The 27,678-nt window shown below is 43.0% G+C and overlaps 1 protein-coding gene across 1 annotated transcript; it reads left to right on the top strand.

Moving 5' to 3' along the window:
* LOC121657885 (D-threitol dehydrogenase-like) lies at positions 1–26,974 on the top strand. The gene is made up of 8 exons (XM_042014074.1): positions 1–228; positions 7,181–7,417; positions 8,056–8,133; positions 9,361–9,577; positions 14,239–14,447; positions 14,968–15,040; positions 20,238–20,355; positions 26,367–26,974. The coding sequence occupies exons 1-8, from the start codon at positions 10–12 to the stop codon at positions 26,560–26,562; spliced, it is 1,347 nt and encodes a 448-aa protein (XP_041870008.1). The 5' UTR covers positions 1–9; the 3' UTR covers positions 26,563–26,974.
* Positions 26,975–27,678: the final 704 nt, after the last annotated feature.

Below are 27,678 nucleotides of genomic sequence, written 5' to 3'. Positions count from 1 at the left end.
ATTTTTAGGATGTTTGTTCATATGACCAGAGCCAGTAAGATTTTATTAATTGGCAAGCTTAAAGGTTACAGTATCCTTGCAATTGCAGAAGAATTGCCAGACAATGGCAAAATCTTTGCCTGTGCAGAAGCGCCGTATCTCGGAGTGAACAGCCAGGAAGCATTTGATTATTCCTCAGATGGCAAAAAGATAAGCATGCGAGTGGGACCAGTGGCAGACACCTTGGAGGTAAAGTCAGCTGGAAGGGGAGTTTGGGATCTCTTGTGCAGAGCACATTAAAGGATTTCAGACAGGTCCTATTTCCTGCCCACAAGATGCTGGATGGTGGCCCTGGTGTGCTTGCAAATGTGTGAACACACTCTTACACTGAGGTTATTTCTTATTTCCGATGTATGATGGGGCAGCTCTGTCACACAAGAGAGTTTTTCTCCCTTTTAACTAAAATCCTGCAGCTTTTTGATCAGAGGGATCACAGGCTCTCAGTGTAGGTCGATAGGCTTCAATGGCAGTTTAACTCAACATGGGTTGGCTTTGCTGCAGATCCCTAATTCCAAGTATAACAAACAGGAAGAGTGTATCTGTACCCTGCTGAGCCAGCTTTTGAGAAGGACAGCTTGCTCCCAATGTTCACAAGAACTGGGAAAGTCCTGGAGAAGTTTGTAATTCTACCAAAACCTCTTACTATTTTTCCCCACTGCAAACTCTTAGAGGAATTAGACCCTGCTTTCTCACTTCCAGAGCAATGTGATAAGCCTCAGACAAATAATGCCTTAGCTGTACTTGTTTCATTCTGACTGGTGCCTTTGTCCCAAGAAAGAGAAATCTTATGATTGCCAGCAGTTCACATTTAATTCCAGTTTATGGATCTCCAGGACATTGCTGCTGGTCCAGCATGAGACAGGTGGTGCCCATAGCAGGTTCATTTAAAAGCCTTTCTATTATTAATACAAATCAATTTGATCTGATTTCATTTTCAATCTGGATGTGTCAGTGTGAGCTCAATTGTAACTTTATTTGCATTAGCAGGTACCATATTTATTTCTAAAATGAAATGGCCAGGAGCTTTCTGACCTCTGGTTTTCATGACCTCCAAGTTTGATAAGAAAGAAACAAAGAGCTTTGCAAGTATATGAATAAACGAAATGTTACAGATCACCTGCAATGTGCAGCATTTAAAATCCCAGCTCCCCGCAGTGAGTGTGAAATTAATTGAATTGCTGTTGCTCTCTAGTGCCCATTCTGTGCAACTGACTTACTGTGACTGAATTAAAATATCTAGAGGCAGGCAGAGTACATGCTGTGTAGAGATTAAAGAAGGGAGCAAAGACATGAAAATTAAATCCTTAAAACAGAATGTTGCAATTGATTTTATATCCTCCAATTGCAACATGAAGGCACATCCTGACCCCAGTTCTGCAGGTGCTCAGAACTTCAAATACCTCTTGGAGCTGTTGGGAACAGAGATGCTCGTGTTTGGCAGGAGAGATCCCAGCATGGGGACACCTCTCTGTGCATGATTTCTGCACTGGGCTCTGAACTTTTGCTATTCAGTGTGGCAGATGTTTTGTCATTGGTATCAGGACAATCAGGATTGTCCTACAGGTTTAATCCACAATGGCTGTAAATGCTGAAGCAATGAATTCCGTGGCCTCTCTGGTGGCTTTGCATTTTGGGCTCCTTGAGGCTTGCCCAGCTGGAGTGTGGCAGCTGCATGGGATGCCTGGGTGTGTGGAAGAGGCTCAGGCTGTGGACAGCGTGCTGCCTTTTCCTTCCCAGATGACCAGTGTAGGTTGGAGACTAAGCAGACTTCCTTTACTGCCCAAAGAGAGGCAGGAGGACAAGGCAGTCAGAGGCAGGAGATGGGTGAGGGATGGCACAGCAGGGCTCTCACAGCTCAGCTTCACAGAGGAAGTGGAGAACATTTCTGTCCCCCGCGGTCTGTGGGGAGGCTGGTCTCGAGCAGAGCAGTCTTAACACTTGTTAAAGAGCACAGTGAGGTTTAGAAGAGCTGGAACAAGCTCTGGCAAGGATCTTCCTTGTTGCCTACAGTGTCTACATCCTTAGGTGTTATTCTTGTCCCTTTGGAGATATTAGAGGGCGGAGATGGTCACCCACCAATTGGTCTTTGTCTGATGCAGTTTCCTTGCTTGGTGATGGTGGCTGAATTCTGCTTCTAAGCTGAGTGCAACAGGGCAGGATTTCTGCTTATCTGCTGCTCCTCAAGTTTTTGCAGTGATACAACTCCTGGAAGTAGGATTTGCCTCACTGCCCTGGCCCTTTCGAAGCAAGAAAATGTCCTATGATCCATAGATTAACTACCTGTCAGGGAATTCCTCTTCTGCTGCATGAAGCTGTGATTCAGCATGTCCCAGCTGTCAGAAGGTGTATGATCTCTCCCTTCTGGTGTAAAACCAGTCTACTCAGGAGTTGCATCCCAGCCCCTGGGATGTCATCCAGGCACTGCAGGATGTGTCCAGTGCTGCCCCCACATCTTTGGCTGCTGCCCTTTACAAGGAAGCTGCCAGATCTTGCAGCTTTACCACAAGGACGCAACACATTGGTGCCAGCGCACCTCAGACAGTGGGGCCATTATGTCACCCCTGTGGCTTTGGCTCTTCCTCCTAAATCCACAGCTCATCAGGGCTGAGAGTGAGTGGAGGGCAGTGCAAAGGCAGCACACCAGTCCATGGCAGCACCTTGACCAGGCTCTCTGACGTCTCTGGATGCTCCCTTGTGTTATCACACAGCACTGGTGGGGTTGGCCTGTTTCCTTCCCTCCTGTCCCAGATCACAGCCAGCGCAAAACATCTGGGATTTTGACCTGCCAAGGGATGCTAAGTGTCTGACAGGAGCCAGAGAGCTCAAATACACAGTAGGGTTCATTTGGTATCTGAGGGCATGATGATAAACTCCCACCTTCCCCCCACAAGAGGGACAGACACTGTCAAGCTGGGGGAGGTCCCCACCAGAGCACAGAGCCCACATGCACCACAGCACGCTCTGTGCCCAAGGGCCTCAGGAATTTTACCTAACATTTTGAAATGTGGGCTGAGGCGAAGCCTTTCTTTGGGTTCTTCTCAGGTACAGGTGTCTTCAGTGGGAATTAGCTATCTATTCAACATGTCCTGGGCCATCGTTTAAAAACATTTCCCAACAAATCTTCCCTTAAGTCTAAGCTCTGTTGAGCCATGCCTGGATAATGTGCCTTGCTGTGGATCTGCTGCCAGCAAGAGCCTGATCTTGCACAAAGAGCTTCCTTCAATTCCCAGTGGGCTTTTGATGAACAATGGATGCAGGATTGAGTCTGGAGGGAATGCAAACTATCAGGAAATTATTCCCATCCATTATTTTGATCCTTCTATTTTAAAATTGAAAATGCAACACAAAAAATAACACGGTGTTTGCAGCCGATTCTGTTGATTGTAGGGCATTGTGGAAGCATGTCAGGGTTTGCTTTCTTCTTTTTTCCCTCCTTTTAGCAGACAGAATAGGTGAAGAGGTTGAGCTGCAGATCTCATTTCTCCTGTTTTGCTGCTTGTGAAGTCTGCCAACAGAATCCACCTTGACAAAGTCAAGGACTCTGCATTTAATGTTGAACTGAGTGAATAAATTATGCATGAAATTGTGTCGGAGTCTCTAGTGTGCTCTAGAATTGCTCCTTTTGATATGAAAGGTTAATTCAGAAAGGAGTCCAAAATAGCTGGAAATTGTGGGGATAAGTGGATAGTATTCACTGTTGTGAGCTGTTATTACTAGAAATTGCATTCCCTCTCTGGCTTCCCTAGAGATTTCGCTTTGCCGGTGAATATAAACTGTACTCAATAGAATAGCATTTAGGAGTAACAAGAGTGTATGTCTACACACAGTAAAATATTCTAATGGTGTTTTAAAAGGAGACTGTACTTTTTCATGTATTCTGTGCACCCCAAGGATGGATTGCTATTACATTTAGGTCAAGAACAAGGCACAGGAAAGGTAATAAGTTTTGAGTACATCTTTATTACAAATATGGTGACTGTATGATACATATCAAAGGAACTGGGCAGTCATTTTTTTTCTGATTGAGTTTGTATGTGCCTTATGAGAGTGTTGTCTCTGATTAGGACTCCAATCAGGTTTTCTCTGAGCTTTGACAGAAGATTCATTCATGTTTTTATTCGGGATGTCCTCTCCCTGATCTCTTGCTGTGCCCTTTCTCATGGTCACTTTTGGTACATCTCCTCAGTGGAATGCAGTGTTACACTTCTTTTTTTTTTAATCCAAAAGGAAGTTAATGACTCACTGTAAGAAAAAGCATTAATTTTAGCCAAGTTTGCTCTGAATTAAAACTCTTATTGCCATATGTTACCATCTATGATGACTCTTTAGCAAGGAGCAGGGATTGCACTGTAAACACTCAGGAAATTAGTTTCAGCAGGATATTTTGCAGGCAGATTATTTCCTTCTGGATCTCAGCTTTCCTCACAGTTGGAGGCACTTGGGGTTTGCCTCTCCAAGCAAAGGACAATGGCATCTCCACAGTGCTGTGAGGTCCCAGGCAGGGCCTGGCCCAGTCTGTGCTGGGAGGGCCAGGGAGGTCAGTCCCTCATTTTAAATCTCCTCATCCATGCTGGACAGCTTGGAATTGTCCTCTGCACCCATCTTTCCAGTGCTTGGCTCTGCAGTTAGAGCAGATTTTTCCCTTTCTGGCTGTCTTGGTTCAGCAGCGGGTGCTGGCAGTGAGGGAACCCTCTCCCGTGTGGTGCCCTGGCCATGGGGACCACCTGTCTGGGTGACCTGTGTTTTGCTAGCCAAGGGGCTCCAGGAAACAGGGAAGTTTCCTCTCCGTGTGGCTGTTATCCTGCTGTGTAGAGGCTGCTCTAGAGGCAAGGCTGGTTCAAGGAATTTCGTGGATTCCTCTTATAGCCCTGGAGCTGTTTCTAGCTAAATATGGAAAACCCAGCAGCAATTAGGAAGCTGAGGGAACAAGAAGCTTAAATGATGGCAGGTCCCAGTACAAACTCAGGCTATTCCTTACCTGTGTCAGGCACTGGGTATCTGGAACACAGGAAAGGTGCCCAAGTGACCTTCCTGGTTGGCCATTCAGGACTCAGTGAAGTGGCAGAAGAGAAATGCCTTAGAAACCATGGCCTGGCAGTGCAAGGGCAAGCCAGGTGTGCACTAGTTACACATCCAACCCAGGCACCCTCCTGGGATGGATGCTGGGATGTTGAAAGGTGGTTTATCTGTGTCAGAAGACAGATAAGAAAGAGATAAGCTGTCAGCAGGTAGGCGGTACAGAAAGAGGGCTGAAATGAGAAATCCAGCTAATATCCAGAGAGCTGCACAACTCCATATGGACCTAATGAAGTTAATGCATAAAAGTGAGATTCTTTTTCATTAGGGAGCCATCCCACGGAGCAGGAGGAGCATATGTTCAGCGATGGCCACATCTGTTTCTGGATGTCTGCCCCCCACCTCCTCCACCCAGGAAGGTTACAAGTCAGAAAGTAGTGATAAGTCATGATAATTACTTGAATTTGGCTTTGGCTCTTCTCCCTGGGGAATAAGACCTCTAATCTCTCTTCTTGATGGGCTCCTCTGCCCAGCTTTCATCTTCTGACCCTTCCTGAAGTATCTACATTGGAGAGACCGACTGAGGTGCAACATGACATAAGATACTCTTCCACAGTAGCAGAAATGTTCCTGCTGCTTTCAACCAATGTGGCTCAAGAGGAAACCAGGGCAAGGTTTTCTTATTGGCCATGCAATGAAAAGATGAATTCCAGGAATCCAGATGTCCCAGTTTCTTCTACATTTATTATAAACCAGCATATATTTGGCCTTAAGGTCTTCTTTCATTATAGTGTAGTATCAAAAAGCGTCCTAAATGTGGACTCATGAATGCTTTTGGCAGAGCTTCTGCGCTATCAAGCATCTGCAGTTAAATATGACTATCCAAGCTGAATTCCCTCACCAGTAACAAGCTCACAATGGCACCAGTTTGCACAACAGAGGAGTGCAGAGCTTCAATGATCTGCTTTCCTCCATTTCCTTGTCTGATCCACACAGTCCCTGCCTCAGAAAGGCTCCTGAAATCTCTCTTTGGGAGCCATTAACCTTACTCCCAAAACCAAATTAGTTTTTCACATTCTGTTGCCATTGTTGATGCTTTTGCTGGTACATCCCAAGGGATGGCTCATCACTTGTTGTGCACAATATCTTCAAACACAAAAGGAAAATCTGGACGCAAGAAGTACAGTTAAAAGTTGTGGTAGAAAACAGAACTGCTTCTCGTTTCCCTTGAAATGCAAAGACTTGAAAGCATTTCTGCTCGCTGAGATAGGTGGATGAGCTGTTGTTTCATTGCAATGCACACAGATGCAGTTAAATAGTCCCAGATGGAATCTGAAATATTCCATAGCAGCCTCTTGGGCAGCGAGTGCATTAACTGCCACAGGAGAAGGCTGTAAAGGCTCCCATCTGGTCATCCATCAACACTTTTATACATTATCATCAGCAGCCTGCTTGGAGGGAAGGTGTGCCACATTTCTGAAAATCCAATTAGATGATAGCAGCTAGTTCTCTTTTATCCTCTCTGTTGCTGAGCCATCCAAAGCATTTTTTTAGATTAAAGAAACATCATTTTCCTTCACAGGGGCTGTGCTGCTTTATCTCTATCATGACCTGTTCTTTCATGTGCTTTATAATTCTATTATTAATTGGGATTTCAACCCTTTTCCTGCTACTGAAGTGGGACACACTAGTTTGCAATTCCCAGATCTGCCTTATGCCTCTTTTTTCCCCAGACTGATATAATTGCCACTCTTCTATTTGTTGATAGTTTCTCTTTTGAGAAGAGAGAACTTATTGCAGCACCTCAGTGGCAGGGTTTGATGCCAGTCTTACCCTGATGGATCAATTTGCTTTGACTCAAGGTATGCAGATGTTTCTGCTGTGACTCTCAACACCACAAGCTGGGATTAGCCATCCTCTTTTATATCCTCATTTTCCTTGAGAAGTTCAGAGATTCATTGCTGAAGAATTGTTTGCAAAGCATGGAAAACTCCCAGAACAAGCAAGTCTAGCTTGAACAAGTTTCCCTCTGGTTTGGGGTTTATATAAAGGACAAATTAATGGCAACATGTTAAACTTTCAGGTAAATAATTAGTGTTTTCTCCAACACCATTTTTTTCCCCAGGCATTACATGCTGAGGATGAGCACTTTGATATAGTCTTTATTGATGCTGATCAAAGGAATGCTGTTCAGTACTACAGCTTTGTCATGGATAACCACTTGCTGAGCATGGATGCAGTGATCTGTGTAGAGAATACACTCATGAAAGGACAAGTCTACCTGGAGAACGTATCAGATGAAAATGTACTAGCTGTCAGAAAATTAAATTCAGTGATTAATTCAGATCCTCGTGTTGAGCAGGTTAGTGCAATGCCATTGGTTAAGGTGCCCATGGCGCTGTATCTATGGATTTTGCAAAGTACTCTTCAAAATGTTTCTTTTGTCAGTGCCATTATCCAAAGGACCTAAAATGAACTCAGATTTTATTATAATTCACCTCACTTGAGCTCCAGGTATGAGTTTCTATATTCAGGAGTGGTCCCTACTCTGTCTACATCTTATGGAGTGTTAAAGGCAAGATAAAAGGAGAGCACTTAAGAGTGAATAATCAGCTCTACAGCAGAACTAAAGAATCACCACTCTGCTTTAAAGGCTCTGGGGGCTGTAGGGCATCACCAGCACAACAGGAGTCAGCAAAATCCTACTCCAGCAGAAGAGAAATAAAAGAAGTAATAGGATGCACAAACAATATGTTGTGATTTTAGAAACTGGAGAGACAAGATTGCAATTTTCCCCCTGGCATTTGTGTAAGCAATGAGTTTGGAAGAGGAATGTGAGCAAATACAAATGCCTGACATGTTTGTGTTGGAGGGAACTTCAGCTAAAGAATAGGAGTAGGGGAAAAGCTACTGTGGCCTGAGAACTATCCTTCACATCACTGGAATTTGGGTGACAGAAAGCCAGGTACAAAGCAGTTGAGAACTGTGTTATATTTGCAGGTGATTTTACCTGTGCAGAGTGGACTGAGCCTCATTCGAAGGAGCCCTGTGCCTCCAGATGCAGTGATTGAATCCAAGGTGGGTATTTCCTCTCTATGAGCATTTCTGGGAAAATTTTGTCCTGCCAAGGACAAGGACAAAATAATTTTCAGGGGTTTGGTGGCAAGAACCCAAACATTTCCTGCTGTGATCATGGACTTAGCAGCTTAGGGCTTGCCACCTTTTAGCCTTACTAGTCCAGAGTTACACTAAAGCTGTTAAATCCTGATTCCTTTCAAAGTCTTCCAGATCAGCTGGTCCTGTGATGAATCTCTGGAGTCACTGGTATGCTGCTCACCAGGTGTCAGTGCCTGGTGCTCTCCCATCCTTCCCATGCAGAGGAGTGTGGGAAGATGGAGCTGAGGACCAGCTGTAATGAACCAATACAATATTTCCGAAGTAGTTATTTTTTTTCCCAAAGGCAGCACAGGATGCCCTCCTGTGCTCTCTGAGCTGGATATTTTCATGGCCTTACATTTTGCTTGTCCTAAGGAAAAAACGGTGCTTGTATCTTTCTCTGTTTTCTGTCGTGGGCGTCATCCAGCTGTAATGAAATTCCCATCTGGAATCATAATGGCCTAACTCAGTAAACCCAGAACCAAACAACCCCGTTGTTTTGCGGTTTCTGAGCACTCCCCAAGCTACACCCACTGGTAGTTCCTGGCATTTCAAACTCAGTATTTTAAACATCTTGTATTTTGCATTTCGATTCCAGTCAGGGGGAAATGATGTATGGCAGCTGATCAGATGACAGCTTGGTTTAAGTTATTGGCTGGTATCTTTATTTGTGCACCAGCCTTGTGAAGATATTTTTATTGCACTATGCTTGACCCAAATCCTGCCTTTGGAACCTTGTTCTTAGTCTCTTAGCTGAGCCTAAGGGCAAGATTGGGCCCTGAGGATGAAATAACGGGAAGACTTAACCAGTCAGCTTTTAAGACTTTGTTCCCAATCCATCTCCCATGGGGAGCCAGGCAAGGAAATGCCATACCCTACTCTCCTGAAAGCGGAGTGTTTGGAGCATCTCCCCAAAGCACAGCCCTTCTGCTCCATTGCCTGGCACCTTAGTGCTATACCTGAGGTTAATATCTGTATGGATAAGGGGGCTTTTTGGCTTGAATTAGTGATAGTTTTTATATTAATTAATGGGCCAAGAAGACATGGATCCCTGTTCATGCTCCCACCTTGTTCTCACCAGCAGAGTCCTTCAGAGCGGTCGGTGAGCTCTGCCCTTTGCTGTGCAAGGCATTTATGTTCTTGTTTCAGAAAGAAGTGGTGAGAGATGACGTCTTCTGGGGCTGCAACCGGCGTCGCATCCTGGAGCGGCTGCGTTTGGACGGCAGGGTTGCCTATGTCACAGGAGGAGGGCAGGGAATTGGGAGAGCCTTTGCTCATGCACTGGGGGAAGCTGGAGCTAAAGTAGCTGTCGTGGATCTGGTCCTTGCCAAGGCAGAAGCGGTGGTGTGTGAGCTCAGCCTCAAAGGTAAGCACTGAGTGTGATGGGCACTGTAATGGGTGGCTTTCCTTCTTCAAACCTGACCCTACTCTGCCGTGCAATCTCCTCTTATCAAGCCCTGGTAGGGAACTGAGGAGGAGCAGAGGATTTTCATGCCATGGGCACAAAGCTTCTCCTGCCCTGTTGGTGTTGTCCCAGCAGTCATTCATACCACACTATCTGAGAGAGCTATTTATCAATATAAACTCTATTAGAGAGGCAAAGTGATCCAAACAAAATTCCTCTCCAAAAGTGCCCAAAGTGGTGAGCCATGGCTGACAGGAACAGAGAAGGGTCACCTTGTACAAGTGAGATCTGTGTAACCAGCACTGAACAGAGATGGTGCTGCTCAAAGTAAATCGTGCAGCACCTCAGGCTTCACTATGGGTGAATATGGCCTACAAACTCACCTACCCATTCTTCCAGACCTAATGTCTGTGTCATGAGCCAAAACACCAAAACAAGGTAGTTGTAGTGCCAGTCTGGATGTCCCATTGTGCCCTTTAAACTGAAGAAAAGTCATTTTTCAAGTCCTCTTTCAAACATGTATACAAGGTCAGATATAGGAACAAAATAACTAATAGAAATAATAACTAAAATCCCAAATAAGAGGTAAAATCCTCTACAAGCCACTCCTGTTTTAGCAGTAAAACCAGAAAATGTAACATAAAATTGAATTTCCCCCTCGAGCCGTGCTAAACTGCAATTGTAAAGGGGAAAAAGAAAACTGGAAATATAATTTTAATGATAAAAGAAAGGATGTATTACTCATTTTATAATTCCTTCTGTGAGATTGCTCCTGAGCCTTCTTCAAAGTTTAGTACTTCATTCTCTCTAAAGATGGACATTTACGTAGGAAATTTTCACTTTGCCATCTGGATAAAGTCACCAGTATTTGTTTCCACTCTGACTTCTGCAAGGGATTGGGCCATAGAAACCATATACTCTCCAGCAAAACCAGCCCCTGCAGATGTATTTATCTCACCCAGTCTCAGGAAGGGACAAGGAATGGTGTCATTCTGGTTTGAATCCTGTCCTGAGCCTCTCCAGAGAACATTTGAAACAAAACATCCCTGTCTCCACTATCCCAGCTCCAGCAAGCAGGAGACACTTCGAGTGTCAGTGCAACGGTTAAAGCTCTGATCCCAAATAACGACCGAGAAGGAAGAGTCCAGTTCCTATTACAAATTCTTGGGTCATCCAGTCACTCTTTCCCTGAAGCTTTTCTCTCTCATGCACCGGAGCCATATGGTTTTGGCACAAAGTAGCTGTGCCCATCACCTTAACTCGCCTTTTGGACATTTTTTCCCTGAAACATCCTGCATATCAAGCAGAGCTATTTGGATAGAAGTAGGCTACTTGATAGAGCCATGAGACTTTGGATGCTAACAGCCTATTGGGAAACAAACTTAGCACATCTCCAGGGCATTTTCAGTAGGTGTTTGATCATCCACCTTTCAATGGCTGCCCTACATCTCTGCTCCTTCAGCTGTGGGCTGCCAGCCTGGAGGAGGTGGGGGATTGTTCCAAAATGCAGTTGGAGAGGTCATGAGGCATAGCAAATATTATTGCAGTCTAAAGTAAAGAAAATCTCACTTCTCACTCTTTACACATCTTTATCCTTTGAGGTCAAATATTATCTATCAATTTGACCAGTGCAGCTGGTCAGGGCACATCTCTTCCATCTCATGATGGGTTTTGAGGTTTCAAATTTATTGTCGTTCCCTGTTGGAACAACCCCCAAACTTTGTAAAGCTTTTGTGAAAGGGAATTATATCCAAATGCCCGTTTTCGGAAAGGATCTAAAAGGTCAGGTTTTCAATCTCTTTCTCTCCAGAGGTAACTAGAGAGTCTAGCCTGGACCTCAGAAGCTTTCCCTTGAAAACTTTTTGTTGAAATCAATGTTTCCACGAAACATTTTGGCTTCAAAGAAGTATCATGCTCTGTTGGAAATAAATTTTGACAAAAAGGTTCAGCTAGCTTTACTCTCAAAATATTCACTTGAGTAAATTGAAGCAATCATAACATTAATACGTATTTTTCCTGCTGTAATAAGGACAAAGAGGCTGTAATATTTCCTCTATGGCTGTAGATCTCTAACTCAAAGTTGGAAGCTCAGTGCCCCAAGTCATTCCCATACTGATACTTTTTCAAAACATTTTGCTTAGCTTGCTTAGAGCCACTCTGCTTCTTATACCAAGGAGCCCTTTCCTGCCTTTTGGGATGGTGCCATCATTTCATGACAAGTTTTAAACATCAGAACGCCTGTGATCTCAGTTTTAGCTTTGTTAGACAGCTCGGGTGTACATCCCTTGGCTACAGGGGTCTTTGTTTTTAGATCCTGTGTGAATACCTTTTTCAACAGTTGCTAATGGATCCTGACAGAAGAACCAAAAATGATGAAACATAACCAAAAAATCCTAAGGGTTACCTTCCACTACACACACCTCTGTCTTCAGGGGGAATCACTGCCTCTACCCTAAGGGAAGAATTAGTCTGATGGGATTTTTAAAATGTGCATTTTCACTGTAAACTATGCAAATGCCTTGTGCAATGTCACTCCTGATCTCCTTGCCTATATGCAACGTGTTACTTCCATTTATACCGAGAGACCAGAGATGAAGCCTGTGGCAGGGGGACGTGTGTGTCCCTGCAGAAGGACACCTCAGGAGGATCTGGCACAGTGATTCCCTCCAGCACAGAGCCCCTGGGCTACTCTCCTGCCCCTCTCGTCACAAACCTGCCTCCACAAGCCCCACAAAACCCAACTGAGTGCTGTGGAGATGCACTGGCCCCATCATGCACCCAGCAGAGCCGTCCTGTGCTGGGTGTCTTGCCTCTGGTCTTGTCTGTAGATTTGAAGCTATTTTTCCACAGTTTGTTTTATTTATTATTTTTAACAGGTGGGTTGTGGGGACTGTGAAGACACAGAAAGTGGTTTCCTCCCCCCTGTCAGAGTGCAGGGATATCAGCTGAATTGATTAAGGCCGAGTGTGGGACTCTGGTTTGAAGTGAGCATGGCTTCACTGCTTCTTCGCTAGACACTCACACGTGGCACCTTTTGTCTTGTTTTTATGAACTGACCTATAAGATGAAGCTCTAAATGGGGTGAGAGTTGGAGGGCAGGTGAAGAGTCTTTCTGTTACCATTAGTAACAGGCTTGCACCCATTTTGTCTGTAAATTGAAAGACTGCAGCAACTCCCTGTGCGTTACATGTCTTGATAACAATTAGGAGGACCAACAGGGGCCGTCTGGCTATTTTTATTCTTTCAGCATATTTAGCATAAAACCTGCAATAAAAGAAGAGATCTTGTTTTGTGGCAGAGCGTGCATCCATTTTTTAGTTGTCTGTATTTTTTCTCTGCCATGGAAATCAAGAGAACAGTGTCATCGCTGAAGGGGACAGGAGCTCCCACGCCCTGGCACCCCAAAGCAGCATCACCTCGGGCTGTGCACTCTGACAGGCTCCTGAAGGCACTGCAGATGAGGAGGAGCTTTTCCATGCAAAAGCCTCTTTCCTGCCATTTTCTTCACACACCACTGGGCAATTCCTGCTTTGTCTTGCTTTCCTGGAAGCCTCCATCTCAGCTTCATTTTGGGAGAGTCTCCTCCTAGAATAGGCTTATCCCTTTTTTAAAATGTTTTATCAGAATGATCTGAAAGAGGGACCAGTGTGGAACAAATTTGTCATTTATACAGAAGTAAAAAAATCTTGCTTTAACAGCTGCAACTTCCTACCCAGTCTGCTGATCCATGATCCAACCCCAGTGGCTGCCTCCCTCCTTCCTTCCTTAAGACCCATTTCACCACAGCCTTTATTGGTGCAGCCTTGTTTGGCTTTCAGGATGGGCATAATCCCAGTGGCATTGGGTGCCTCAGCAGGCTTCTTAAGTTGTATAATAATAAGGGTATTTAAAGCTGATTTTCATAATAAATTAAATGAAGTTATTTACGGATCAGAACTGCTGCAGAAGCCACTGGCTGGATAATTTTAGGAAAAAAGCAAAACTTCTGCATGTTTCAAATTTTGTAAATCTCTTCACTTCCAAATGTTTGCATTATTCTGGCAGTGTGATTAGCAATTAATAAGGCACTGTGAGTACCATACCTGTGCAGCTGCAGGTATTACCACTTAACTCCCACCTAAAACTGGTTTGGTTTTGTCAGCCTCCCAGCTCTCTGGGCGCTGTAATCCATCCAGAGAGCATTTTGGGATAAATTAATTTGGTTTCTGTAGCATCTTGGGGGGGACCTGGCGTAGGAAAAGCATCTGTAGAGCTGGCGGTGGCTGGGGGAGCTGCAGTTGAGGGTTTGGACAGAAGATGGTGCAGTGTTCCAAGCTTCGTCCTGCCGGAGTGGCAGCCTTAGCTCCCACACCTGGGCTCCAGCTTGGGCTCCAGCAAGCAAACCTCGCACCAGTCAGCAACTTTATAATGGTACTGCAGCAACAAACACACGTTTTGCTACTGCTTGTGGAGCAATGAATTAAGGTGGAATATACATATAAAATATATTTATATGTTTAAAATACAGCCATGTAAAAAATCTCTCTCTATATATATATGAATTAAAAAAATAATCATAAAATAGAATTTTTTCTTTCCCTGTGAATTCCTGTACTGACTCCATCACTCTCGTTTCAATGCAGGCATTAAAAGCCTTGCCCTGGCAGCAGATGTAAGCAAGCCTGAGGATGTGCAAAGGATGGTGGATGCAATTGTGGCTCGCTGGGGCACAGTCCACATTGCATGCAACAATGCAGGAATCAATCTCAACTCTGCAAGTGAAGAGACTTCCCTGGAGGAATGGGACAAAACTTTCAATGTTAATTTACGAGGATTATTTTTGTGCTGCCAAGTAAGTGTGAAATACTGCACTGGTTAGTTTTGCAAGAGGATATTAACATTCTAAGTATTTACTTTATCTCAAGATCTAATAACATTTTATTAATAATTATCACAATAAAATTGGTCCTAGTTTTGGTGGAGTTTAGGTGAGATTTGCTTTATATGAATTACAGATTTCGGTCAATACATTCAAAAGCAGCTGGTACTTGTTGGCTACCCAAGCCCAGGCATTAAAGAATGGCCAAAATTTTTTTGAAGGGTGGTTATTTGAAAACCAGAAGGCTTGGAGGGGGGAAATCCCAACATTAGTGATTATTTTGAAAAAATATTGCCAACAGTGAAGAGGTGTGAAATGGCAATGGAATTTTTTCCTGCATCAGCCATTTTTATACCAAGTTTTTATATCAAGTGCTTAAAAAAATGTGTTAGCACATCAACTCTTCTGAAAAGTGAAGACTAATTTATTATCATGTCATTATTAGCACAATCACAGAAAGGGTCACTGGTCTTTCCTTTAATTTCTGTCACAGGCTGCAGGCCGCATTATGCTGAATCAAGGATATGGGAAGATAATTAACACAGCATCTATGGCAAGTTTAATAGGTGAGTAATGAGAGCTAACAGTTGTGCTTCAGAATCCATATTTTAATTACTACCGATGCTATTTGAATCAATTAAACCTGTATTGGGAAGGAGTAAATCACTGACATTTCATATTAGAGGAAATGTACTACAAAATTTTTATTGATATCATTTTTCAACATTTATCTGTCCTCAATGTTTTAGAGCACTTATTACTTTTTATTGAAAAGGTGGAGTCACATTCTCTGACTCCAGTGCATGGATACCACAGGAGAAGTGCTGCTTCCCTCCATGCTGTTCCAGGCAAGCTCCTTGGCATGTGGGAAGCTGAGCCCACAAGATGCTTACAAGCCACCCAAAAGATTTTGTGCCAATATTTGCCCTGGTACCCATGGGTTTTATAACATTCTCATTGCCAACAGGTGCCTGCACCAACGCTGCTGAATCAGCAGTGTCATCAAAAGCACCAATAAACCATTGTAACATATGGAATGCAATCCCTACTGCTGAGCTAATCTGGAAGGCTGCTGAGCTGAAGCCCATGTAACAAAAATTGATCAATTACACAAATTAAGCATAGCCCTTTAGGAATTTATTTTATTGGTCTGGACATCTGTTGCAGTATTGTCCAAATCCAAAAATCAAATGGTGCCTTGGGTTGCCAAGTTAGGCAAGAAAATCTAGTAGCTATAAAAGTACAACTGAAAACCCCTGTATTAATATCATGTCCATCTGCTGAATGTTACATAAATACGCAGTCTTTTTATTTTCCTTCTGAATAATGTTTATTTTTACTGTGCCCAGTTTGACATTCTATGACATTCTACTCAGTTTATTGCACAGTAACTTTAAATGGTTCTTCAAAAATCCATTTATAATGTTGTTGTTAATATTTTTTTGAAGTGTCTTTACCAGCTGTTTTACTTATGCTTAAACACAGGCACCATCCCTCCATCCCAGCTTTGTAAAGTTACAAAATCCCCCAAAGAAAAGTAGTTCTGGAAAGACTGTGAGGCTTTAAATTTCAAATACCTCAGGCTTTTCTGCTCTGCTCTAAGCAGTCAGGCTCTGGTCTATGCTTGGGCTGTCACCATCCACATCATTGTCACAAAGCAAAATTTCCTGGGAGGTGGTCCATCCTGGAGAAAGTTAGGAAGCTCTTGGAATTGGCAGAAACAGGGGATCTGCTGGTTTGGCACAGAACTCTCAGCCTTGCTGCAGCCCAGCAGTGGTGTGCTCTGCTTAAGGAGAGGTATTTTCCAACTTTTCCATTGGGGCTTGGCACAGCTCTGCTGAGCTGGGTTGTGATGCCATTCCAACACAGCATCCATCCCAGCCCCAGCTTGGAGCTGCACCTCCTTGGCTGGCGGGCCAGGTCCAGAGCTCCACCTGGGGATCACATTTGAGGGCAGTACCAGTCCTAGAACAGGAAGGAACATTGGAAAGCAGCCCTGAGAGCAGCCTGGAAGGGTCATCCCAAGATGCATTTAAATGTCAGTGAAAGTTAGTGCATGCTAGGCCAGAAGTTAAGAGATGGAGAGATGTGTTTACCTTCTGAACCTGTTTGAATCTTGGCATTGAAAAAATCTAGTAGTTATGAAACTACGACTGAAAACCACGATGTTCATATCATGTCCATCTGCTGAATGTTAAATAAATATGTTGGTTGGTTGGTTATTTAAGTATGTTGGCCAACTGGCATAGTATGAAATGTTTCTAGAAATAGTTAGGGGATATTTTTTTTGTTGTTGTTGTAGGTTGAGTCCTTCCTCAGAGATACAGGAAAATGAGGAGACACTTAGCAGGATAGGGAGGTTTTTGTTTGTGATTTTTCCAGATACACTGCTCAGAATCAGCTTTAATTAATTGAAGATAAGCTGCATACATTTTGCATATGTGCATTTTGATTCTGGTATTCCACTGGAATTATTCCAGGCGTACGCTCCAGCAGCGGTGGCTCGGCTGCTGCGGCTCGGCGGTTCACACAGGTGTAACTCAGAGCTGTAATTTTTACAGGGAATATCTTCAGTGGGAAGTGGTCTGCTCTGCTCTGTCTGTGTGCACCTCTCATTAACATTGTGTGGCTGCTTCAAGGTCAGGCTGGGAGCCCGATGTACCAAACAAGGGTGCCAAAGCAGAGTGCCAGGTTGTTGTGGTATAACCACAGCAGCAGTGAACACCCCACAGCCCTTCCCTCCCTCCCCCCGGGACTGAGGAGAGGATCTAGGAAAAAAGGTAAAACTTGTGGGTTGAGATAAAGACAGCTTATTATGACAGAAAAGGAAGGGCAAATAATAATAAGGATAAAACAACATGCAAAGCAAGTGGTGCACGGTGCAGTTTCTCACTACCCACTGACCCATGTCCAGTCAGTCTCCCAGCTCACTCCAGTCTTATTTTTCAGCATGATGCCATGTGATTTGGAATATCCTTCTGGCCAGCTGGAGTCAGCTGTCCTGGCTGTGTCCCCTTCCAGGTTCTTGTGCCTCCAGCCTCCTCGCTAGCAGGGCAGCATGATGCCCTGAAAAGTCCTTGGTTTAAAGTAAGACCCACTCAGCAACAACTAAACCATCAATGTGTTAACGTTATTCCTGTCCTAAATCCAAAACACAGCACTGTAACAGTTACTGGGAAAACAACCAACTGTCCCAGCCAAAGTCAGAACTGTTTAAAACATAATGCAGCTAATCTTGGCAGAATTTTGATCTGCTTTCTTCTATCATCTCCGTCCTGAACAGGAGTGAGTGTCCTTGCTGCCCTCAAGCCTTAGCAATGCAGATTTTTTGGTGACACTGCTGGAGGCATAGATTTATTCACGAGCCCCATTTTGTATGAGTTTGGAGGGTTCCAGACTCACTCTTCTCTCTGTAAGAGACCGCCTTAGGTAAGGGAAGAGGAAGTGGCGTGGGGTGCTTTGCTGCAGAAATCCCATCCAGAGCCAGAGCTTCACAGCACCCGTTAACTTCTTCTTGAGTTCTTCCTATTGAGAGGGGCTGAGTGTCTCAGCAGGGGAAAAGTTCATCCTCCTAATTACCTTCCTTAGATACTCTTATAAAGACAAAAGTCCATGGAAGGACTTTTGATAACTGTCTCATCACCCACCCCAAGTTAGAAGCTGATTCTCGTTGCTTGCAGCAACTTGTTCTCACCCATATGCACGGTAGGTGCAGAGCCAGTGCCAGAACTCGTCTCCTCTTAGCAAGTGATCACTAAAATGATTTATCACAGACAGACATGTTTGGAAAGTTTAGCAAAGAACTGCTTTTGGGAGGTTACAAGGTTAACTACCGAAGTTGTATGTAACTTGGAGCTGATGCATGGCAATTAATCAAGAAATTACGTTCCACATCTTTCTGAGAGCCCCCATGGCGTGCTGCGTCAGGGGGCAACAGGCACACACTGAGGGCAAAGCAGTTCTGCTGGTCAAAATGCAAATCATTTCATATTGAACAAAAAAGAGCACAGAATAAATGCTGGCAGAGGAGGGCCATGGTATGAAATGCTCTTTGTAGCAAGGAAGAGACCGCTGAATTCTGAGCAAACCTGCAGCACATGCAGAAAAAAACCCCTCTAATTGTTGCTCCCATCAAGTGTGTGCTTTAAATCTATTCACAAACATCTCTGAACAAGGCAAAGGTCCTTGTTCACATGCTCAGTAATTCATAGCACAGCTTTTGGCTCTTTCAGAGGTTGGGGAACTCAGTTATCACCTCCTTTACACGCCTTACATTGATATATTCAAACCCAAGATTTTAAGTCAATAAAATCAGTAGTGGGTGCGTTGGGATGCCATGGGTGGGAGTGATATAGAACTGATGCATCAGCTTAATTTATTAAGACCAGTTTAATGCCAGCTACCAGTGCTGCTTATGTGCTTTTATCAAAATGCTGGGAGTTGGGGTTTTGCTGCTGAACCTTGCGCAAACCCTGTGATTCCCTTTCTTCCAGGGTTCAGCATTATCCAACCCCACAGGCTGGAATTGCCTGTCTTTGTGGCTGCTGATATTTAGCCCTGATGTTCCCCACTCTCCCTCCACCAGAGTGAGCAGTTCAGTGAGGCTTGGTGCTGATACAGAGCTAATTACGGATTGATGCTTTGCACTGGGTTTATTAATGAAGTCCGAATGGCAGCCAGAAAAGTCCAAGGAGAGACACTTTGTGGGTGTAAATCCCAACACCTGGACTGACTTGGATTGACTCCCGTGGGTTTAAAGCACTTTACACCCACAGGGGATTTGTCCTTAAGTAGCTTTCACTGAGCTGGAGAGGGGCAGAGCCACCCGAGCACACGGCACTAACAAGCTTGAACATTGTAATTAGCAAGCTGATCATTTTCTGTCTCTGACTGACATGTGACATCTCTGAAACATTTTCAAAAGCTTCAGATTTTGAAAGTGGTGGGTGTTCTGAATTTTTGGGATGCACCTGTGTTCACATGCACACAAACACCCGTTAGATAATAAGATGTGTTTGCTTCAGAGTAGGGATAATTTAAAAATTAGGGAGAATAATTTGTTCCAAGAAGCTATATATAATATGTTATATAAAATCTGTTATGCACTTATATCATATTTTATCATATAATGTCATATCAAACAATTTACTGTTGCACTCAGTTATCACATCATATATTATCTATTATATATCATATTTTAAATAATATTAATATATTACATAACTTGGAATACATAATCTATAATAGAGATTATATTGTTAATTATATAATATTTTATAATTATATGGTAGCATATTTTATTAGTATTACAGTGTACAAGTATATAAACATACATATGTGTATATGATATATGAATGTGCATATGTGTATATGATTATTTATCTTTCTTCAGAGGAGTCAAATATTGTATTATAATATATATCTTTATAATAAATAATCTTTAATATCTTATATTTATATAATCTTTAAATATATACCTTCAATACATTGGTTTTGTCTTTGCCCAAATAAGGTAACTTTTAAGTGTCTTTATTTTTTTTTCACCGCTGTTTTCAAATAGCTCATCTGCTGAGACAAAATTGTTAGATGGCAAAATACTACTTAGGGATTTGTGTTGTAGGTGGCTGAATTCTTGCTGCTCCCTGCCTGGTACCTGGGGAAAGGGCAAATAGCTCATCTCAATGCAGGGAGTTGTCTGTGTAGTGCCTAAGGTATCTTAATTTGGGACGAATAAATAATTTTCTCCTTCTGAATCCCTTGTAGTCCCTCACCCACAGAAGCAGTTGGCGTACAACGCCTCCAAAGCCGGGGTCGTAAAATTAACACAGACATTGGGAACCGAGTGGATTGACAGAGGAGTAAAAGTCAACTGCATTTCCCCGTAAGTAAAATGTAGTCTCATTTTGAAAGTACAAAGGGAATGAAATGTTCTACAAAGCTCAAATGAACACTATCTCAGCAAATAAAGTTTCTAATTAGCAGGTGGATTGCATCCCTTTTTATGTTGTCTTTTCCTTAACAAAGGTTTAAATACTTAGAACCAAGCCTGTTCTGTTGCTGTGTATACTCAGGGATTTAAGGAGAGGTTTTAGCATTTGATAATAGGTTTTCCAATAATGTGAAGGGTAGTTTTTAGCATTTCCCTTCCAGATGAAATATTTCCTTAGTCTGTCCAAGCCTTCTGTGGTTAAAGAAAGGGTTTTGACACTTAATAGACAATACTTCTTTTCCCTTTTTACTTGAGACAAATATATAGGCACTTTAAAAGCTACATTTTATTGCTGTTACTGAGCTGCTGTTCAGCTCTGACAGTCACAGGAGGCCAGGTGCAGTTTTGTAAATATATATATATATTTATTACAAATTACATTTTCCTTATTTTTAGAGACTTCAAGCTCTATGTTTTGGGTACTTATTCACACAGAAAAGTTTTCCTACCAGATCCACTTTGTCTCTCCCTGTTTCTCACACACATGCCCAACCAGTCATTTTATTAAACAATTAGCAGTGCATGATAGTGCTGAGTAGAAACCCAAGTGGATAGCGTTAGTTGGAAGCGGTCAAATTCTGTAGACCATTGAAGTCAATCAGAGTAAGTAAGAAGGGCAGGATTTTAACCCAGGAGTTAAATTGTAATAACGAAGATAATAATGTACATCAAATTAGGGAAAACAAATTACATATTTTAATCCACGAAGTGGAGGGAAAAAAAAAATCACAGAGCTTAATGGCAAGTGCCTCTGTTTTTACTGCTGGTCTGCTCTCCCCTTGCTTGTGCTAGCTGTCTTCCTTATGACTATTTATTACTAATTATACCAGTGACTCCAGCCGTCGCTCTATGTGATCCACAGATTCTTTCAACAGCATCTTACTTCCTAATGGGATTTTCCCCATGCCAATGCTAGCAGCACGGTAATGGTGTTCCCACAACTAGTGCTAGTGAATTTACACCGGCTTTCAGGAGCTGGGGAGATGAAGGGAATTAGGGAAGCTCAGCAGGACCTGGCAGAAATTGTATCTGAAAACATACGGGTAATCTGCACCAACAGAGGTGGGATGGTTTTGCCAAATTCACAGCAATTATGGATGAGAAGGCTCTTAGAGGAGGAATTACCTGTTTCTTAGGGGCTTACATAAATTTAATAAACAGGCACCGAATGATCAAAACTCACTGTTTTGTACAAGCTGGAAGCAAGCACTCACATCTAGAGAAGTTATGTTCCTGGAGACAGTTGTCAGAGCATGGAGAAAAAATAGACAGATTCTCTTTCTACTTTTCAAAGCAACACAGGGTTGCATTTTGATAATCTCTACCTGTCTTAAACTCTAGCTCTGAGCTTAAAATCCTACAACAGGAAGGGGTGATGTGTTGCTTTTTTGGAGAAACAGCCAACAAGGGCGCATGGAGAACAAATATTTTGCTGTCTTTTATGTTCCCTGTTCTGGACAGAGCAGTTTTCCCTAATGCAGGTGGGAGCCTGGACTGAGCTGCTCTGGAGACCAGCAGAACTTCCCTCACAGAGATTCCAAGCTCTGGCTGAGCGCCTTGTGGTGGGGCTGCCCAGGGAGCTCTGGGCAGGAGGAAGGAGCCTGCAGTAGCTCATAGAGCTCAGATCCCTCATCACATGAGCAAAATATTCTGAGTGAATAGCTATTCACATTTGCACTTCTGTCTGTGTGAGATGTGAACCTGCATTTCAGTGCACATTTGGACCCATCCCCCGAACTGTGGACCCCACCAGTGTCACTGTCTCTTGATGGGACTCACCGAGGACCAGGGACACCTTCAACCCACTTGATCTGAGTACCCAACACCAACAGGAGCCTCAGTGTCATAACAGGATGGGATTTTAAGGAGTCTGAGGAGCACAGATGTAGATATGGGGCATGATGGTACCCAAGATCAGCTCTGGATAAGTAAAATAACTGTGTCCTTAAGTACTTTGCCCCTCCCATTCGTGGCTGCATTAAAGCTTTAAGGCACTCTCAGCATGCCTCTGTCTGAAGCTCCAAATGCTGCAGTCTGGCCTTAAACATTATTTCACCATGCAAACCTTTTGGCCTTTTCCCCCTCTTCCTATCTGGTCACTTTTTATCAACTTAATTTCTTAATGAGTGCATAAAACTTATGCAGAGCAATGCATAAAAGTTAGCAATGCATAAAATATTATGACAGAGTTCTTAGGATGATTTATTGCATTTATAAAATTGAACATGCAGGCTTCTCTTGCTGGCCAGGCAAACCTGATGCCCAGGGAGAGAAGAGATTCCCTGGGTGTTTCGGATGGCTTAGGCTGTTGCTATCGTGGAAACTGTGCTCAGTCCTTGTGCCACCGTCCAGTGCCATCACCTCACAGCCTGCTGCACAACAGATGCCAAAAGAATGAAGAAGGTCCTGGAGTCTTCCTGAAAGGGATGGGGGGGTTGAACTGCAGAGGGAACCGGGATGTGGACAGGGACTTTTACAGAATATTGACTGGTGGCTGATGCCCAGCTGCCCACAGGGTTTAGTCTCTTTGTTGGTCCCAGGACATGGAAGAGTGTTGGGTGTGATAGAAGAGGGGATTCTGGAAGGTGTCTGTTTTTTGGCATGTGCAGCATTAGAACACGTCATTTTTGCAGCCATTACACTGAATCAGTCTTCATTTTTTTGGCTAATTACTGCCTTCTTGATTAGCAAGACATGAAATGCCATAATGTGATGACCTTTGGGATGGGCAGCTGGAAGTTGGTATTAAGGTCAACTTGCAGCCAGGCCAGCAGCCCTGGGGGATAAACCACGTTCCCCACTGATGGGCTGCAGGGATTTGGGTTTGGGCTGATGAGCAAAGAGGTTTTGTGTGCCCTGCATCCTGCCCTGCTCCTCTGGGGCAGCATGAAGGTAGCCACACAGTACAGCACCAGGCTTGTGGCCCCAGAAAGCAGGCAGGGCAGGATCACTGCAGGTTTGGGGAACAACCCATAAAGGGGAAGGAGAGGCAGAGCTGGCAGGAGAAGGAGCACCCCAGCATCACCTGAAGGCATCCCAATTAAGCAGCATTACTATCCCCATTAAGCAGCAGTCGTTGCTGGTAAGTATCTTTGGACTTAAATCTTAATTCCTTGGGAGATGTCCCAATTAAGTGGATCTTGTGATTAAACACTTCCTGATTAAGTGGAGTGTACTTAACTCATTCAAATTAATAACTCATCTGAAAGAAATCAAGTTACACACAGATGGAATCTTTTTTTGCTCTCATTTGGGGATTGAGTGCACGTAACAATTCCAGTTAAGTATCTGGTAAGTGATATTTTTCCTAATGTGTCTCTCGAAGTGGAAATGTTTTAGGCAATTGTTTTTCCTCTCTTTTTTTTTTTTTTTTTGCGGTCTTTTTTTTACCCTCATGTCTCAAATTGTCCTGGGTATCAATAATGAAATATTGATGCTCATCTCTAATGTTGAGGAACCAGCAGTTTGATATTACATTGACATGCAACAGAAAGTACTGATAGGCTCAGCACTGCATACGAGATGAGGTAGGGAATTAATGCATTGGCAGTTGTCTTTGCTGGAACTGGTTAGGAGCCAACTAAAATCTGCCTAAAAGGGTTCGACAACATTAAATTGCCCAACTTGGCACCAAAGCTTTCCCAGAAGATGTGTAGTATCAATGACATGCCTAATATTTATAGTGCCATCAGTATGTGTGTTTGCAACTTTTAAGTTTTGCCTTATATTTTTTTCTCATTTCTATAACAAAAATTTGTAGTGAAGTTTGGTTATACGTTTAAATTTTTGCTACATGGAGTGAACCTAAAGAAAGGTCCAGCAAGAGGCACAGCGTGGTGATTCGCAGGCTGCAGTGATCAGACCAAAGATCATTTTTCTGAACAGATTGAAAAACGTCCTCTTTTTAGCAAAATCTGTTGTGATGGAGGACTGTGTGTTTTATTCCCTAATCTGCATTCCCTCAGGGTTAAAATATATCTGTAAATGAAAAAAATAAGAAAGTCATATGGATCTTGTTCTGCTCTTGGATAGTGTAAAGCCAGAATGATGATGATGGTGATGGTTTTGTAAGCGCAGTGAGAGGCATGTAAGGGAAAGGAGTTCAATGTATTTCATGTCTGCTGCTCAAAGCACGTTTCTCTCTGAAGAAAACCAGTTCTTGAAGAGTTTGGGAATGCAAGAAGGGAGAGCAGGGGGCTGTGCTTGAAGGAAATAAATAAACCATTCGCAGTCCTATACTGGAATGTGCTTGATTTTGTTATGTTGCCAGAACTTAAGTGAGCTGCATCGCTCTGTTTCTGAACTGCTCTGCTCTTTATTGACAATTACAATAAAATATAAAGCTGATATTTAAATCCTGCCTGATTAGTGCAAACAGAAATGTTTGGGGGGAAATTTGAATTAGTTCCACTTCATAACAGAGTAAATAGTGGATTTCAGCCTTCATTTAAAACAAAAGGTAAATCTCATACCCAGAATCCAGTCTGTCTCAAAAAATTATTTCCTTGGAAGTCTAAATTGGGATGCCGATGAAGTTTCAGAACAAAACGGGTATTTTTATACTTTGTTCATTTCATATTTATCACTAGCTTGTTTGCTAATTTTCATTTGCAAGAGGCAATTCTTCCAGCTAACTGGCTGCCTCAATGGGCCACTGATTTCTTTGAAGTGACAGTCTGTAAATATGCATAAAAAAGAGATGCAATTAGCGTGTGTGTGGTTCAGTGCAGCCTGATTTCATTGGCAAGTTTACCCACAGTGTTGATAAGCTACATTATCTAGAAAATTGGCCGCTGAAAAACAGCACCTCTGATTGCCAGCAAAGGTTCCAGATAACAGGGTGCTGAAGAGAAATATAATTGAGGTTGAATATGTTAACCAAGGTGTCACATGCTCCTTAGAAGCGCTAATTTATCAGCATGTTGGAATTTTTATTAACATTTGGAATGCATTTCTACCACACTAATGAAGTGGAATTGGCAGTTCAGGTTTTAGTTATTGTCATTTCTGAGAAGTTAAATGTAATTTCTTGTTAGACACAGTTATGTAAATATATTTGTTCAGGGGCTGAAAAAATTATACATTTCACAAAATACAAATATGTTGTTAAGGAGGAGTATGACAAATCAGTTGCAGTTAAAGTCATAAAAGCCAGCCAAATCTTCACCCTGCATTGTGTTTCCTGCAGCATCATTTTTTAGGGCACCTGAAAAAAACCAAACTTACCAGAGTTTTAGTAAATGGTGGAGTCACTCATTAGTGTAAAAGAGGCAAGACAAGTAAATCAGTGTGATTTGTCAGGTGTTGGTTTAGGGGAGATCACACTGAGCATGTTGTGCTTATTTCTGCCTCTCCTTTTTTTGTGTGGAAAGGGTCAGGTGCCCAGAAGGGCACTGGCCTTTGTTACGCTTGTTTTTTGACAATGAGGAGTTGGTCTGTTTTCAGTCTCTGGGCTGTACACAAACACGGTGTGTGACAGTTGTAGAGTGATGAGAAATTGGTAGAAGTTCAACAGTTCCCAAGAGCCACGACAGACCCAATTCAAGGCACTTTTGCTTCCAATGCTGTGCTTCTTTTCTAGAAAAAAAATCCAAACTGGTGATTATGAGCAACCTAAAAGTAAGAGGATTGTGCTATTAGCTAAGAAGATTGTGTCTGTGTGTGTTTACTTGAAAGGAAACCTCTGAGCTGCCCATCAGCAGCGAAAGGTGATGATGGGAAAGGAGCGTCATGGAAGTTCGCACCATGACTTTCAGCAAGGGCACGGCAGGCTGGATGTGCTCATCTCCTTTGTGCTATTACACTGTTTTCCTTCTGAATTAACATCTCAAACACCTCTAGGTGCTGCCTTTCCTTCTGGGCAGGACCCATTGCTAAACCCTTGGTCCGTGTGCTCGCTGCAGGGGCATCGTTGACACGCCGCTCATCCGCTCGCAGGAGCTGCGGCCGCTGGTGCAGCGCTGGCTGGCCGACATTCCCGCCGGGAGGCTGGCCCGGCCCACCGACCTGCAGGCTGCCGTCGTCTACCTGGCCTCCGAAGCCTCAGACTACATGACGGGCCATAACCTGGTCATCGAGGGTGGCCAGAGCCTGTGGTGAGGGGTGTCTGCCAGTCTCTCCCCCACAGGAGCTTTGGAAAGGGCATATTAGAGTTTAGTTTAGTCCCAGCTTTGGCTTGTGCTACTACGTGGCCAGCTAATATGAAAATATTGGTTTTTTTCTTTTGGGTGTTAATTTGGACACTTGTATAATGAACAGGAAAAATAAGGCAAAAAAGGGGCAATCTTTCACTCCCAGCATTTTCGTGTTTTTCACTGCGCAGTCACATTTCTGTTAAATTAGTATTTAATGATATAAAAGTACATTTACTGCAGTGAGATTTGGCTATTATTTAAGTTTAACAGGGGGCATTTTTAAAGCAATATTAGCTGGTCTGTGTAGTTTATTGTTCTTAGGCAATTTTTTTGTATTCAAGTTGTTCCAGTGACATCTGTGAGTGGTGAAAAACAGTTGGATGTAGTGTTAAAAAAAATAAATTAGTTCATTACATTTGAACCTGAGTGTTGCCATTTTATATTTACTGGTGTTCTTTAGTTTTTGACAGTGTTTTTATACAAACACCCACGTAAATGCCCCTGAAAGAACAGTGCTGCACTTAATAGAGATTCATGGTTGGTAATTATAATGGCTCTAATCCAAACCCATTGAGGTAAGTAGGGACTGCTCATATACTTTAAGTTAAATGCATGTTTAAGTGTTGATACAACTGGGTCTTTGTTTTCCTTGATAGACAGAAGTAAGCAAAGGTCGTCTTCCAAATAATTTTTTTTCCTCTTGTAACATTCTGAAGACAACTGTTGGGTGTAAACCAAGGCCAGCTCAAATGATATTGATACAGTTCTGTTGGCTGAAGAGCTCATTTTGGTGATAGCATTGGGTTCATTGCTTATAGGCAGTAAAATGTGGCACAATCACCACACGGTTCTGACACTGCTCTGGATATACACAGACTTCCATCCTGAGGGCCCTTAAGCATAACCTAAGGAGAATTTACGGGAAGAAATTCGCTCACAAATCCTCATGTCATTTGTTTTCCATTTGGCAGCTCTTTGTTACCATAACATAAATAATTGTGGATGGATGTCATTACTTTGATTAAGTGCTACAAGCCCATGCATTGGCTGGCCATTATTGTGGGGAATTGCTATAATGGCT

The sequence above is a fragment of the Corvus kubaryi genome, unplaced genomic scaffold, assembly GCF_017639235.1.
Source record: "Corvus kubaryi isolate FWS band 111438036 unplaced genomic scaffold, C.kubaryi_AGA036_p1.0 136, whole genome shotgun sequence".
Taxonomy (NCBI): domain Eukaryota; kingdom Metazoa; phylum Chordata; class Aves; order Passeriformes; family Corvidae; genus Corvus; species Corvus kubaryi.
Note: the sequence above shows the minus strand (reverse complement) of the source record. Positions and strands in the feature narration are given on the sequence as shown.

Coding starts and splice junctions, on each gene's coding strand:
- LOC121657885 (XM_042014074.1), top strand. CDS start 10: ATGTTTGTTCATATGACCAGAGCCAGTAAGATTTTATTAATTGGCAAG. Junction 15,041..20,237: donor ATCTATGGCAAGTTTAATAG/GTGAGTAATGAG, acceptor AATCCCTTGTAG/TCCCTCACCCACAGAAGCAG. Junction 20,356..26,366: donor AAAGTCAACTGCATTTCCCC/GTAAGTAAAATG, acceptor TGCTCGCTGCAG/GGGCATCGTTGACACGCCGC.